This window comes from Pelobates fuscus, chromosome 5 (genome assembly GCF_036172605.1).
Source record: "Pelobates fuscus isolate aPelFus1 chromosome 5, aPelFus1.pri, whole genome shotgun sequence".
Lineage (NCBI taxonomy): Eukaryota > Metazoa > Chordata > Amphibia > Anura > Pelobatidae > Pelobates > Pelobates fuscus.
The window spans coordinates 68,117,670-68,132,954 of NC_086321.1; the positions used below are offsets into that span (position 1 = coordinate 68,117,670).

General features: G+C 38.8%; 1 protein-coding gene across 1 annotated transcript in view; it reads left to right on the plus strand.

Moving 5' to 3' along the window:
- The first annotated feature begins 1,125 nt into the window (after positions 1-1,125).
- The window catches only part of TARS1 (threonyl-tRNA synthetase 1), a 35,593-nt gene continuing 21,433 nt past the window's right edge, over positions 1,126-15,285 (plus strand). The window contains exons 1-8 of the mRNA XM_063453962.1: positions 1,126-1,296; positions 4,544-4,624; positions 6,795-6,985; positions 8,001-8,124; positions 9,396-9,517; positions 11,121-11,238; positions 13,101-13,165; positions 15,127-15,205. Coding sequence (XP_063310032.1) covers positions 1,237-1,296; positions 4,544-4,624; positions 6,795-6,985; positions 8,001-8,124; positions 9,396-9,517; positions 11,121-11,238; positions 13,101-13,165; positions 15,127-15,205 — 840 coding nt within the window. The 5' untranslated portion in view covers positions 1,126-1,236. The remainder of the gene's footprint in view (positions 1,297-4,543; positions 4,625-6,794; positions 6,986-8,000; positions 8,125-9,395; positions 9,518-11,120; positions 11,239-13,100; positions 13,166-15,126; positions 15,206-15,285) is intronic.

Here is a 15,285-nt window from a genome sequence, read left to right on the forward strand (position 1 = left end):
ACTATAGTGCCAGGAAAACAAACTCGTTTTCCTGGCACTATATAGTCCTTAGTTCCCCCCACCCGCTGTGCTGAAGGGGTTAAAACCCCTTCAGCCACTTACCTTAATCGAGTGCCGGGCTCACTCGGCGCTGGTGACCTCTCCTCCCCCTCCGACGTCAGCTCCCGAACTTCAAACCGCCCATAGGAAAGTATTACTCAATGCTTTCCTATGGACGTTCTGCGTGCTCTTTTCCTATTGAGCGCAGCGGAAGCGCCTCTAGAGCCTGTCAGGAAGACAGCCACTAGAGGCTGGATTAACCCTGCTATGTAAACATAACAGTTTTACAGCTCCATTGTTAAAACCTGGGGGACCTGGCACGCAGACCACTTCATTGAGCTGAAGTGGTCTGGGCGACTATAGTGGTCCTATAAATGCAATTCAACTCATTGAGAAATGTATGACTGACCAGTTGTACGCTTGCGTGATTTGTTCACAAAGCAATATTCAAAAATATTAAGATATAGGTTTTTCCTAAATGCTTGAATTAATTTCTTCAATTGAGTATTCCTTTAAGTATCTCTTGTGTAAATTATAAACAGAACTATCACTACAGAGATTAAACAAGGGCAGCACTTCCACGATTAAGTATTTAATTTTAACAGTATTAGTGACTAAAGCATGACCTTTCAGCAATTCGAATTTAATTTCTAATTTTAGTTTTAAACAACTGCACTGGAAGAATGCCAGCTACTTGTTTGCCTAAACATGTCACTTCACTTCCAATTCTTGAAAATTCACACTCCAATGAATATAACCCTCACAGTGTCATAACTGAGTGTTTACACAACTAACCACCTGAAGCAGGACAGCCCTCCCCTTGTCACTGCCTTGTCACAAACTCCACATGGACTAGAGGCAGCATGACGTCATCATTCCAAGCGAGGCCTGGATTCTAAACGTAGAGCATGAAACCTCGTCGTCGCAAAGCTATAATGGTGCTGCGCGCTCTTCTGTTTATAACTCTGTGCCACTGAGGGGGGCGCGCGAACATGACGCACGTCCGAGCGCGGTTTGCGATTCGCTCTCTGGGCACAAGCCCTCTCTTGGAGTGGGCGGAGCTAAGCGCCTCGCTGCCTGCTATTGGCTGTTTGCGCCTGTCACGGGGTTTAGTAGTAGTTTGCCGGTTGCATCAGCCGGTGATTGTCAGTTCTTTCGGTTTCTAAGCAGGAATCACCGGATCAGCCCCGGCACACTATGAGCGAGAACGTAACCGAGCAACTGGGCAGCATGAACTTGAACAAGGGAACCGATAAGGCAAGTACCCGCATGGCGCTCCCTGCCCTATGGGACTTCATGGGACATGTGCTGCTGGGGGAGATGGGGCTTAATCTGGTTAATCTTTGTTGTAATGGATTTTGGCTTTAATGACCTGGTGGAACAAGGAACTATTGTAATAATGTCTAATAATTCTACCAATGGCACGGGGATTGGGGTTTAATAATTCTACCAATGGCACGGGGAGGGGTGTTTAATAATTCTACCAATGGCACGGGGATTGGGGTTTAATAATTCTGCCAATGTCACGGAGTGGGGGGTTTAATAATTCTACCAATGGCACGGAGTGGGGGGTTTAATAATTCTACCAATGGCACGGAGTGGGGGGTTTAATAATTCTACCAATGGCACGGAGTGGGGGGTTTAATAATTCTACCAATGGCACGGAGTGGGGGGTTTAATAATTCTACCAATGGCACGGAGTGGGGGGGGTTTAATAATTCTACCAATGGCACGGAGTGGGGGGTTTAATAATTCTACCAATGGCACGGAGTGGGGGGTTTAATAATTCTACCAATGGCACGGGGATTGGGGTTTAATAATTCTACCAATGGCACGGGGAGGGGGGTTTAATAACTCTACCAATGGCACGGGGAGGGGGGTTTAATAACTCTACCAATGGCACGGGGAGGGGGGTTTAATAACTCTACCAATGGCACGGGGAGGGGGGTTTAATAACTCTACCAATGGCACGGGGAGGGGGGTTTAATAACTCTACCAATTGCATGGGGAGTGGGGGGGTTAATAACTCTACCAATGGCACGGGGAGGGGGGGTTTAATAACTCTACCAATGGCACGGGGAGGGGGGGTTTAATAATCCTACCAATGGCATGGGTGGGTTAATAATCCTACCAATGGCATGGGTGGGGGTTAATAATTCTACCAATGGCATGGGGGGGGTTAATAATTCTACCAATGGCACGGGGGGGGGGGTGGTTTAATAATTCTGCCAATGGCACGGGGAGGGGGGGGTTAATAATTCTACCAATGGCATGGGAAGGGGGGGGCTAGTCATTATTCTAACAAAATGGTGGACTAATTATTATTCTAATACTGGGGATGGGGTTTAATAATTATTCTAGTGGCATGGAAAGAGGCTAATAATTACATTTTAGTGACATGGAGGACCAGTCATCTATAATGGCTTATTTTTCTCTCGCCTTTAACCCCTTAAGGACCAAACTTCTGGAATAAAAGGGAATCATGACATGTGACACATGTCATGTGTCCTTAAGGGGTTAAAGGCGTATCTACCTTAAGACTCATGGCCTGTTTTTGATGTCTGCTTATTCTAATCTAGACCATTATGTTGGGCGTATAGTGCACATTATGCAGTCAAAGCAGTTGTTCTGCCCTGTTACTTGTCTAACTAGTCTTCATCTAACCAGAATGTGGTCTGTTGTATGCCTTTGTAAATAGTAAGGTCATTTTTATATTGAAGATAATCTGACCGACTATGCTGCATTGGGTATCTTAATGCGCTGTCGATTTATGTTGCTCATAACCGGCACAGTATCTACCTTCACTCTAGTTTTTCCAGCTAAAGTATTAAAATAAAAGGGTGTGTCGCTGAATGTACCCGATGGTGTATTTTCTTGTTTGCTTGATTAAAATTCCTAATTGATGTTTAAACTATATTTTCCCATAGAAAAAGGGTAAACTTCAGTCTGTAAATAGGGCAGTCTTACAGCATGGAAGATGACTTTGGATGTCAACATAAAAATTAAAGGGACACTATAGTCACCAGAACAACTACTGCTTATTGAATTTGTTCTGGTGAGTAGAATCATTACCTTCAGGCTGTAAATTACCTTCAGAGAAAATGCAGTGTTTACATTACAGCTTAGTGATAACTTCACTGTCCACTCCTCAGATAGCTGTTAGAGATACTTCCTGGGTCATGGCTTTAAAAAATGCACCTCATCAATTGGGGTCTGTGGTCAATCCATTACAACCTATTCCTCATAGTACCAGTACCAGGGGCTACATGGCACCATGGGCTTCAGAGCACTCCATGGCCCTCTGCCCTAACTATACATGGATACTAAATTTGATTTTAGCTAAAAAGTCCAATGTCATTCTGATCCAAATACTTTAATAATCAGCCTTCATAGGAAGAAAGCAGGGTCCTGGTGCGTTGAAGAAATATTGATTTTTCTACTTGGTGTGGATGCCCTTAGAACATGTTCTCTTCACCTGTAACTGATAAATACATTTTGCTGCATTGCGTGTTTGTTTACCTACGTGATTCTGCTACTTCACTGTTCAGCTGATCTCTCAAATTAAATAATTGTGGTATCCTAATGCCTCAGCGTGTTTCATTAAGATATTTGTGCATATTCTCTGAGCTTTGTGATTGTAAAATGAATCAGTAGATACAATTAAAGGGATACATTTTTGCATCCAAACAACTTTTAGTTTAATTAAGCCGTTTTAGTGTATACAACACGTCCCTGCAGTTTCACTACTCCATTCTCTGCTATAGAGGAGTTAAATTACTTTTGTTTCTATTTATGCTGCCCTGGCCACACCTCCCCTGGCTGTGATTCACACAGCCAATATTAAAAATGGTTGCATTTTCAATCAAATGTTACCTTTCTTTAGAAGTTTTTATATCCTGCGCTGTAATTTAATCTTTAATCACATGCGTCTCCTGCATGGCCTAGAAGGCTATCCGAAATTCTACATTAAACAGACTGCGTAATAAAGGAACCGTGAATATCTGCTTTCCTTTCCAGGAATTGTTCATGAAGGCTGTTCAAGTTACATGCATGGAGGTTTAACTAGGGCTGTATAAACAAAGTGATTTAACTGCTAAATGGCAGGGGATTAAGCAGTGAGACTACAGCGGCATGATCAATACACCAAAACTGCTTCATTAGGCTAAAGTTGTTTTGGTGCCTATAATGTCCCTTTACCATAATACAGCATTTTGTCTGTTACTGTCATTTGTACCGGATTGTGGTAGTGTAAGGAACTGTTGTGGGACAAGGATACATATTTATTTTACACTAACTTCTGATTGCTAGAATACATCTTGCAAAGACAGTAAAGTTTTAAAACAACTACAGTTATATATATTATTGTTTCCTACATCTCTCTAGACTTGGTTAGGAAGGTCTTATAAAGTATAATTGCACTTTATTAATCTTTGGCATCTAGGGTTCTATGAATCCCTGTAGCCATGTATGTCAAAAAACGCTAACATCTACTTTTATCTACCAGCCAAAAGTGGAAGGGGGAAAACCCAAAGAAGCAGGAAAGAAAAAAGGCAAGGATGGATCTGGTGGTGATGGTCGTGCAGAGGTAAGATGGCCAGAGAAAACAGAAAAAGTTGGATTTTTGGTTTGTGTTTGGGTAGCATTATCTTAGTTGCTGTCTGCTGTTAAGTTATGAGATTTCTTTGTGTGAAATTTGGAGATGCTTACTTAGAAAGAGTAATGGCTAGACATTTTTTATTAAATAACTTCAGATTACTGTGTTTTTCTTTTATGAGACGAAAAACCGCAGAATACTATTACACTTATCTATACTCCATTTCTGAGTAAGACTCCTCTCTGCAGTTGATCACCCTCCACTGACATCATTAAAGGACCACTACAGCCCATTGTAGTGGGTATGGTGCCTGGAATGCCTGCGCACCCTCCAAGAGTAAGCAAACAGTTTAAGGATGGTTTTAACAGTTACATGGTCCATGGGCACTCATAGCCACTGCCCTGTTTACGAGTTGCACGGGTCCACTCTCATTGGCTGAGATTGTCAGCTGAGTGCTTTCAGACAATGAAGACAGCCCTGAATTGGGTTGTGCTTATCAGGAGCCAAAAGTGGCGCAGGCTCCTGTGGAACCCAGATACGTTGTTAAACCATTGTTAAACTGTTTGATTCCTGTCAGAGGGCGCCACCGTATGTATCTAAACACCAAAAACAATTAAGCTAAGGTTGTTTTGATGCTTTGAGTGCCCCTTTAATAGTTTTGAGGAATGGAAGTCACATCAACCGTTTACACTTTGGAAATATCCATCAGCAGCTTTTACTATATGCCTTCTGTGTGTGATACACATAATGCCATATCAAATTAAGTAGCTGCTATTACGGAAGGCATATCAGTAATCTAGCTGTTGGCAGAACAAAGTATTCACATTCATCTGGTAAATAGTGGAGTAGATCCAACTCTTTACTAAGCAGGGTCCTGCTGCTTGCACAGATGTCTGGAAAAGGCAATGTCCAATTCTTTTTTTAAAATTTTTTATTTTTTTATTTGCATTTCATCGTTTCAGAATTTTTCAGGTGTAAACATTTCCTCTTTATACTGACCTTTTTAAATTAGAATTGCTTAGAAAGGAAATTCATTCATAGGTTACAGTTATCAATTCTTTTTAATGTTTGTTAGCCTGGAGATAATTTTCTTTTTTTAATTTTCCAGCACAAATTCTCTCTGGCAAGTTCTAGGACTTGGAACTATCTAGCAGGACCTAGCTTGTAAGATAGCGGTCTGTTTCAGAGGTTTAAGACCCTTGCTTTGGTCTGCCTTATCCCATGACCCCACAGTTGGAATAGGGTCTAGGAGGGGTAAAATACTAATCATTGTCAACCGTTCAGGCTAATCTTTAGTTTGGGGATCATCCCAATCGGCAAGGGAGCAGCAGTGACTTAAACCTGTTTTGTCTTTGTCTGTATACCTTTCTGTTTACAATGTTGATTCCGTAATATATGCTGTTTTAGCCTTACATTGAGATTGCTGTGGCAATGGTACATTTTATAGGGGTTTTCCATGTATCGTACCTACTATAGTAGATATGAAGCCAGGGGTACTCGTGTGATATTTTACGATAAGTGAGCAAACCATTTTTTCTTAATTGTTTCCCTCTTACTTAGTTAATACTGTGCACCTGGACTGTTGCCACGTCAACTGAATGGCATCTGGCTTCTTTTGAGCTGCAGAAGCAGGATGCCTATTCTGTTCATTCACTCTTTGTCTTAAAGTGTCAGATAAGTGCTCTCAACCAAATAATGAACATGAGGGCATTGAATATGCACAGAATTAACATTAGCCAGCCTTGAACACTCGTTCTGTCTGCTGGAGGTTGAGTTACACTTCCGGACAATTTTTTTTTTTTATTTCAAAATTTGAAAGCATGAACTAGCAAATGTTCAAGTAAATTATAATTGTATAAGTTCATAACTTTCTAAGATCAAAATAGCTGTATATTCTGCAGGTTTAGTGACGGCAATTACTTCTACAATGTGGAGTGCTAGATGCAGCTTAGAGTTGGTAATATAAACTCTAGTTGTGTATAATTTTAATATATCGATTTCAGTGTATCATTTTTATAAATTGATTTCACTGGTACAATATACTGGCTAACTGTACGTCATACAGCTCATTTAAGGCAGACCATGTTATCCACAGGATTGTGCCCGACATTAATCATTATTTAACCGTGGTGCTTTTCTATTTCTTCTTTTTAATCTTTAGTTGAATCCTTTACCTGAATATATCAACCAGAGGCTTGACATTTACAATAAACTGAAAGCAGAACATGATGCCCTTCTAGCAGAGAAAGCCACAAAGGACAGTAAACCTATCAAAGTCACCTTGCCGGATGGCAAACAAGTAGATGCCGAATCTTGGAAGACCACGCCATATCAGTTAGCCGCTGGGATCAGGTAAAAACAGACCCTTGTAGCAGCAACAGTAAAAACATTAATTTCAATGAATTTATGGGAAAATACTATTGACTAAATTTTGCCGCAGATTTTGCCGCATCTTTGTTCCTGGCCTGTATGTTCTAGTCTAAGACTTAAAAAAAATCAAAAACAAAAAAAAACCCCAAAGCATGAGCCATAAAGCTGCCTCCTTTGGGAATTTTCGGTAGATATTTTCTGTGGATAACTGCATTGAGCCTTTCACAGATACATATTTTACTGCATTCGGAAGAAATTGTAGGGGAACAGATGATTGTAATAAATTTTACTCTAAATCTATTTCTGTTTTTTGGTTGTGAAAAAGTAGTGCGTTTTTTTTTTTTTTTTTTAATTATTATTAGTTTTAAGTTGTGAATTTTTATCCTCACATTCTTGTTTGTCATTAATAGACTAGGTACAAGGATTCTCTTCTTATGTTATCTTGTGAAACTTGTCCTCTCCCTATTGTTGTTGGCTCCCTACTTTATTTACTAAAAGCATGCTTGAGTTGAATTTATGCCAAGTTTAAAAAAAAAAAGGAAATGATTTTTAATTTCGAGATACACTGTTATAAAATCACTAGTGCATAAACCTGTTCTTTATAGTCATGAATATGTTTATAGAGCGGTATTTAAAGGGATCCCATCACTTTAATAATGTGAACGTGTAGAGATCCTGAAACTGTATATTTTTTCTTTTCTACTGAGACCATAGTAAATAAGCACAAGGGTTCAGTAATTGTAACTGTTGGAGGATGAAAAGTAGTATTTTGACAGACGTGTACTTAGTGTCCAAATACCAGAAATTGCTTTATTAACTCAGTAGGCTGATCACTTTTTAGCTATGGTCAAAACAATGCCAGTGGTCAAGTTGTTCTTCTTGACGTTTATAAGATCTGCATTAGAAATGCTGTCTTTCTTGTATGTTTTGACCCTAGTGCCTGTTTTTCAAGTAAATGTACAATGCTAATTCTATGTGAAATGTTTGTGTTTTACAGTCAAGGTTTGGCTGATAATACTGTTATTGCAAAAGTAAATAAAGTTGTCTGGGACCTTGATCGCCCGCTGGAGGAGGATTGCACTTTAGAACTGTTGAAATTTGATGATGAAGAAGCTCAGGCGGTAAATATTGAATAGTGAAATCCCTATTTAGTTTTGCTCGCTATGTTCATTAAATTCACTGTGTGAGTCTGGAATTCTGTTTGCGTAGTTAGTGTCACCCATAGCACTGCAGTGACTTATAGTGGAAACAATTTGTAAAATAGTGTAGAAGTGCTAAGTATACAAGAAAAATAACATTAACATTTTCTATTAATTGTCAAACTCGGACTTCTCATTAGCACTGATTTACTTAAAGGACCACTTCAGCCCAATGAAGTGGTCTGGGTGCCAGGTCCCCCTAATTTTAACCCTGTACCTGAAAACATAGCGGTTTAACAGAAACTGCTATGTTTACATTAAGCGATAATCCAGCCTCTAGTGGATGTCTCCCTGACAGTCACTAGAGGCCGCTTCCGCGATACTCAGTGTGAAAATTGCATTGAACTCACACAGCGTGAGTTCAGATCCCCATAGGAAAGCCACTCAGGAGCTGACGTCGGCAGCGGGAGGAGAGGTCACCAGCGCCGAGGGAGCCCGGCGCTGAATTAAGGTAATCCACAGTGGGAGGGGGTCCACGAGGGAGGTGGGGACCTAATAACCATATAGTACCAGGAAAACTGGTTAGTTTTTCTGTCACTATAGTGCTCCTTTTTTTTTTATTATTTCCATTTCTCCAAGATTTCAGTTCATTGTCTGCATAAAGGCAAAAACGATATACCATATAGTAACACTAAAAAAATCCCTCACAGCCAAAGTAATTATAGCTTTTTGCCAAAAAGAAATAGTGTAAGGAGTCTGTGTAACCCCTACAACATCTGTGTCTGTCCCCTTTAAACAATCCAAATTACTGCAAGCAAACACCACACATTTATTGAAAAAGAAACCAAAAATAATTGAAAGAAATTAGTTGAGGTCTTAATCCAATATATTTTGCTGGCAAATTGAATAGCTTACAAGGAGTAGATATCTTCCACACTCTAGATGTTGCGGACTACATCTCCAGTGATGCTTTGTCAGCATTATGGCTGTAAGAGCATTATGGGAGATGTAGTCCACAAGTTCTGGCGTGTCAAAGGTTGCCTACCCCTGGCTTAGTGTACGGTTTACAGTTCAACTTTACCTGTAACAAACCATATTCTTTGTCAGTCACAAAAATTCCAAATTAACTTTTCAGTTTAACTGCTTTTCACAGTTTTGTAGTTTTGAGATTTATCTGTGAGTGGATCAGTTTCATAGCTGTGATTGATGGCTAGTATTTGTGCCTTCTTTGATTTTCTGACTTAACTTACTAGGTATACTGGCACTCGAGTGCACACATTATGGGAGAAGCGATGGAGAGGGTATACGGCGGTTGCTTGTGCTATGGACCACCTATTGAAAGTGGTTTTTATTACGACATGTATCTTGAAGATGGGTGAGTGGATTATTTATTTTCATTGTACTGTATATCTTGTCAAGTACCTGCAGCACTTTAACATAACCTTCCCATTTAGTAATGAGGTTGCCGGTTAGCATATTTCTAACAAGGTGTAAAATCTCAATCCCTAACGTACTGGCCACCACATAGGTAGATGTACATCATTTTGTTGTAGATTTCCGTTTCTCTGTAGCATGGAGTGTATTTGAATGCAGGGGCATTTTTGTATAGTTACTCAATGTGTCTGTGTGAAAGCTCAGTTTATATTTGTATAAACATTCTATCGCTTGTGAATGTAGGGAATTCAAAACAGCCAAGGTGAAAACAGGATTGTCTTAAAGATGTTTTCTAATTTGACTATTGTAGCCCAAATTTGAACAAATCTCCCTTTGCATTCCCAGAAATTCTCACTTTAGTGAATAAGCCTGTACATTTCATAAAAGTACATTTTAATGCCAAAATAAAATGTAAGCCACCTGATAGCAGTGCGCTTATATAGTCGCTGAAGCACAACTCCTGTGGGGCGGAGCTTCACACGGCTTGTAGAGGCTCTAGTCCAGGGATAGGCAGCCTTCGGCACTCCAGATGTTGTGGACTACATCCCCCATAATGCTCTTACACCCATATTGCTGGCAAAGCATCATGGGAGGTGTAGTCCAAAACATCTGGCGTGCCGAAGGTTGCCTATGCCTGCTCTAGTCCAAGAGTCTCCAAGGTCCCCTGTTGGCTTCCCTCATACCTCAAATCTCTATTATAGCAGTAACTGTCTAGCTGGAGCCCAAATTCCTCTTTCCAATAGTGAGAATGCAGTTGAAAATTTTGAACCATGTTTCCAATGACCTATAAATATGTTGGCTATTTTAGCTTTATGTTTGTCGTTTTGTTCACTTTAACATTTCTGACTTTCACATTATTACTGTCTGACTTATTGTTCATATCTTGGAACTCACAGCGTTTCGTGTATTTGTTTGATATTGTCACTGGTATCAAGCGTTTTGCTTTAGGAAGAAGTCACTCTGTTGCTTAGATACTGACTACTAATCTGAAACTTAAACTCAGTCTTTTGGAAGATAATGGCAAATCTGACAAAAGCAAACAGATCCAGTTTGAGACAATGGAGTGCAATGTTTCTAAATGGCTTTTATGTTACCTGATCTAAGTGGCCCTTGTTATAGTACTTATTTAAAATCCTGTCTAATAATGGACGTGGTTAATGGTTTTTTAAAGTTTAAACAAATAGCTGTAGTAAATGTGAAATTCTTTAACACAGGAACCAATATAACCAAATCTTCACAAATCTATTTTTATTATTTTGTGTACTCTTTTATAGTTGATGTATAGAAAACATAATTTGTTTGTTTTTTTGTTTGTTTTATTTTTTGTTCCTTTTTATTTTTTTATTTTTTTTGTGGGGGGGTAGTTTTTATATTTATAAAAACTGCCCCATTAAAAAAAAAATAAAAAAAAATTCTAACTTTAAAGATGTTTTACCAGAATACTTCAATATTCTGCTGTATTGACTAATATTCAAATAAGTCAATTAGAAGGTTATTTACATGCATTCTACTTTATATCCCACCTTTCACTGTCTGCTTGCCAGTGGTGTGTCCAGCAATGACTTTACTGGCCTGGAGAACCTATGCAAGAAGATCATGAAGGAGAAGCAACCATTCGAGAGACTGGAAGTTAAGAAAGAAACTCTCCTGGAGATGTTTAAGGTAACAAGCTAAATGGCTGTGGGATAATCTGGCTGCCACACAGGAAACGGACACATTTCATTGTTTCAGAATACAGCTACATGTCCATATTGTGCTCGTCGTGTTTTCCAGAACATGAGATGTTGTAATTTATATTCCTTATCAATTGGCTATAAGTAATGTATTCATTTTTCTATATTCTGTGTATGCATCGATAGTGAAACTCACATTCATTTAGGCTTACATTTCTTGTGTTGTATGTGGGTTTGTTTGTTTTTGTTCGCTGTATAAAGACAAAATAAGTGAAGCTGTAAAGTCAGATAGGTCCATTTCAGTTGTCCTATTCAGTATCGGTCAGATTTTAATTTTACTCCCTCTCAGCAATTTTCTGCACACTCAGATTACTAGTAAAAGTTTACATGTTAGCATTTTAGTGAGGGATTTAGTTTCCGCCTGATTTTATCATTGACTTGAGAAATAGCCTAGGATTAGAAGTCTTTTCAGTTTACTTAGGGCTGGGAATGCAAACAGATACAAATCTACAGGTGAATGAATGACCCATAATAACCGGATATCCTGAAAAGCTATGATAGGTGCTGGTGTAAGACTGGCCAGCCAAACCTTTTCCTTCAGGGTCCAATTTTGCAAATCTACCTAATTGGACCACGGTAATTAGAAGCTCAGATAAGTTTGTAAACCTTATCTCTTGATTACTTGATTAACTTGTCTCTTGATTACAGTAATTTGAGGACCTGTGTATTTTGACTTTTTTTAAATTCTGAACATATACACAGCATGTCTCCTGTGCATGGTCACAATCTGTGCTATTGTACAGTATAACATTGTGTTTGTGTAGTATGTAATTGTTGGCATTTTGGTCACACAACTGATAAGATATCAGCATGGTTAAAAGAAAAAAAAATGCAGAGCACAAACTTATTGCTTAAGGAGCTTCAGGTGTCGATCTTGTACTGTCCAAAGTCTGTTCTTCAAACATGTTAAACAGGATGTGGAAAGGGATGCTGGAATTAACAGGGCCTTATTGATATGCATCAGGTTAACTTTGCTTTCTATAAGTAATGATTTCTATGCTGGGTGTAACCTTTGAGAATAATAAGGTACTTTATAGTGTTTGTGATTTTGAGTGGTTTTATTCTAAGAACATTCCAGCTTTTTCATGTGGATTGACAGGGCACCCAAAACCCAACCCCTCTGCTTGGGATGTCATAGGAGGAAGTTTGAATTGTGTCCAAAATATTTGTACAGGTGTGGGATGCAACTGTGTCGAATCACTGTACACCCTATTGGCACTGCTAAAGGCTCCATGTAGAGCAGGAACATGTTTTAGGGAAAGAGAGAGAATGTATCCCAGTGTCCTTGCACCATGAGAACTGCCCGTTTAAAGTGATTTTAATATATAAGCTAGAAAAATAATTATTCATCTATATTGCCTCCTAGAGCACTAAATCTAAAATGTTATCATAAAGATAAATTATATTATTTGATATTAGAGCTTTTATAAGCAAGGCATCCATGACACCAACACACTGCCTTAACTGTTATCACATAAGCAATATGACAGGGACGGCAGTCACTTCCTATAATGATTTTTAAATATCACTACGATGCAGAGAAGGAGATCTGCCCACAAGAAGATTCTCCTGCTCTATTCTGTCACTCAATCCTTGGAATATGCTGATAATTGACATTGGGGCAGGGATACCGTATTTTCAACTTTAAATATCCAAATCTAAAAATTTGCTATTGATTTATGTTTTAATTGTTTTTTTTCTTTCAGTAGAGCACATGTCTATGTACCAGTGAGTGGTTGAACAGCAAGTGTCTGACATTTTTTTTTCCCTTCTTTTTTGTTCTTCAATTAGTACAACAAGTTTAAGTGTCGAATTCTAAATGAGAAGGTAGATACACCAACCACAACAGTATACAGGTGAGAATTCATTTTATGTTTTAAATCTAACATTTATGCAAGAAACAATGTGCAGTGTCTCTGTTCCCCTTAGTCCTGCAATGTAAAACATTCCAGTTCTTGAGAAACTGCAATGTTTATATTGCAGTACTAAGACTGCCTCTAGTGGCTGTTTACCAGACAGCCACTAGAGTGGCTTCCAGGAATTTACTGGACTCTGGGTCCCCTAAATAAAGGACGTTCAGCATCAGTGAAATCCACAAATGCTTTCCTATGGGGAGGGCCTAATGCACACGCGCGTTTAAGTCCCCCATGTCGGATGACGTTGGGAGAGTTTGTGTGCTGACCCAATGCCGAGGGACATCAGTGCTAAAATTGGGTGAGTAACTTAAGTATTTTTTAACCCTTTAGGTTGAGGGGGCTCTAGTGTTAAGAATACAAATCTGTACTTCTCACACTATAGAATCCCTTTGATTATTCTCTTTATTTTGCATCAATAACATTGGACAAAAATTTAGGTTTCTCTGGGTTTTCATGTAGCTCAACTGGAAAGGTAATAATTGAAGTACTCTCTTACTGTGCCCATGAAGTTGTGCAAGTATTTATATGATGACCTCAACAGTGCTATAATAAGCTAACTGAGTGTCTTTCCTGGTGTGGACTGTGGGAGCTACTAAGCCTGGCACTTGCAAGTCCAGGGACTTCAAATATACAAAATATGGCCAGTACCAAATAATAATGGTCTCCTTACAACCCGCCATGTCATGAACTTTCCTATGTCTATCCTTGCCCAAGGTGAAAAACAATTTAGAATGGAGGCCTCTGCAAAATGATCTACAAAGAGTACTGGTTAATGAATTTAATTTTTTGTAAAGAAGAGCCTTGTGATGAGAATCCAAAGATGTGATATAATGGTTCCCAATAATTTAAAAACAGAGAAATACTGAAAAACCCTTTGTTCTCTAAATTGGATTGTGTTGACACCTCCCAGTGTAAACACATAGGTTAATCTGGAAAAAATACAACCCCACGGGGGTTTGTCTGATGAGATCCAGGTGTTGAGAATGGTCTTCCTGGCAGCCACTTTTGAATAAATTTAGAGTGCTTAGGGGGAAATACTGAAATGTACAGTTTCAGAGATAGCAGCACTGGAAAATGTAAAAAAGATTCAATATTGGTATACATTTCTGACCAAAATTCACTTATCTTAGATCAGCCACAAATTAGTGGAATAAACCAGCCCCTTCCATCCCACATTTCAGGCATTTGCAAGAGTCCAAATTTAGTTGGTGTTGGGAAGCCGTGACCAAATAGGCATTTACTGCACTCCACTGATGGGAAAAGGGATTTAGTGATTTATTTGTCGTTTTGAGAATGTCATCAGTGGAAAGAGAAAGGGTGGAAAAGCTGTCCATATGTAAATACAACTTATTGGTATAGGGTAATTAACTATTTATTTTTTTACTGGTCTGGGATAACCTGATGGAGTAACAGGGTTAGGCATATTGACAAACTAGAGAGTCTAGGATGTTGGGCTAGACATTGTTTTGTAAATGGATTACAACTGAAAGTATATTATTGTTTGAATTTGTAAGTAAGCAAAAAAGGGAATGTGAAGGAAATGGAATTTGTCCTGATGTGTAAGAATTAAAATGTTATAATTGTGAAAGTATAAACTGTCACCAATATAGGGTAAATAACTTTTATGCCAGGAGTACACAGTTAGGGTTGTTATACTGTTGTGAAAATAAGCATTAAGATGGATTGTGAGAAATCTCTTGAATATTGATATCGGTTTTTGCATAAATTTAAAGGTGCGCGTTAAGCTCCGAACCAGGTTTAATTTTTTTTTATTTAATTTTATTTTCACCATTCAACAATGTGAAATTGCCCTTTGAGAAACATAGGTGTAGCATATTGTATTAATGTATATAATGCTCTGTTTTAATGTAATTTCTTTTTCCCTTTTTTTCTGATTTCAGGTGTGGCCCTTTAATAGATCTGTGCAGAGGACCCCATGTGAGACATACTGGAAAGATTAAGGCTCTAAAGATCCATAAGGTATTACATTAATACCTCCTTAATGACAGAGGCAGTTGTCCAACTTCTGAACTAAAACAAAATTTTAAATTTGTGCTATG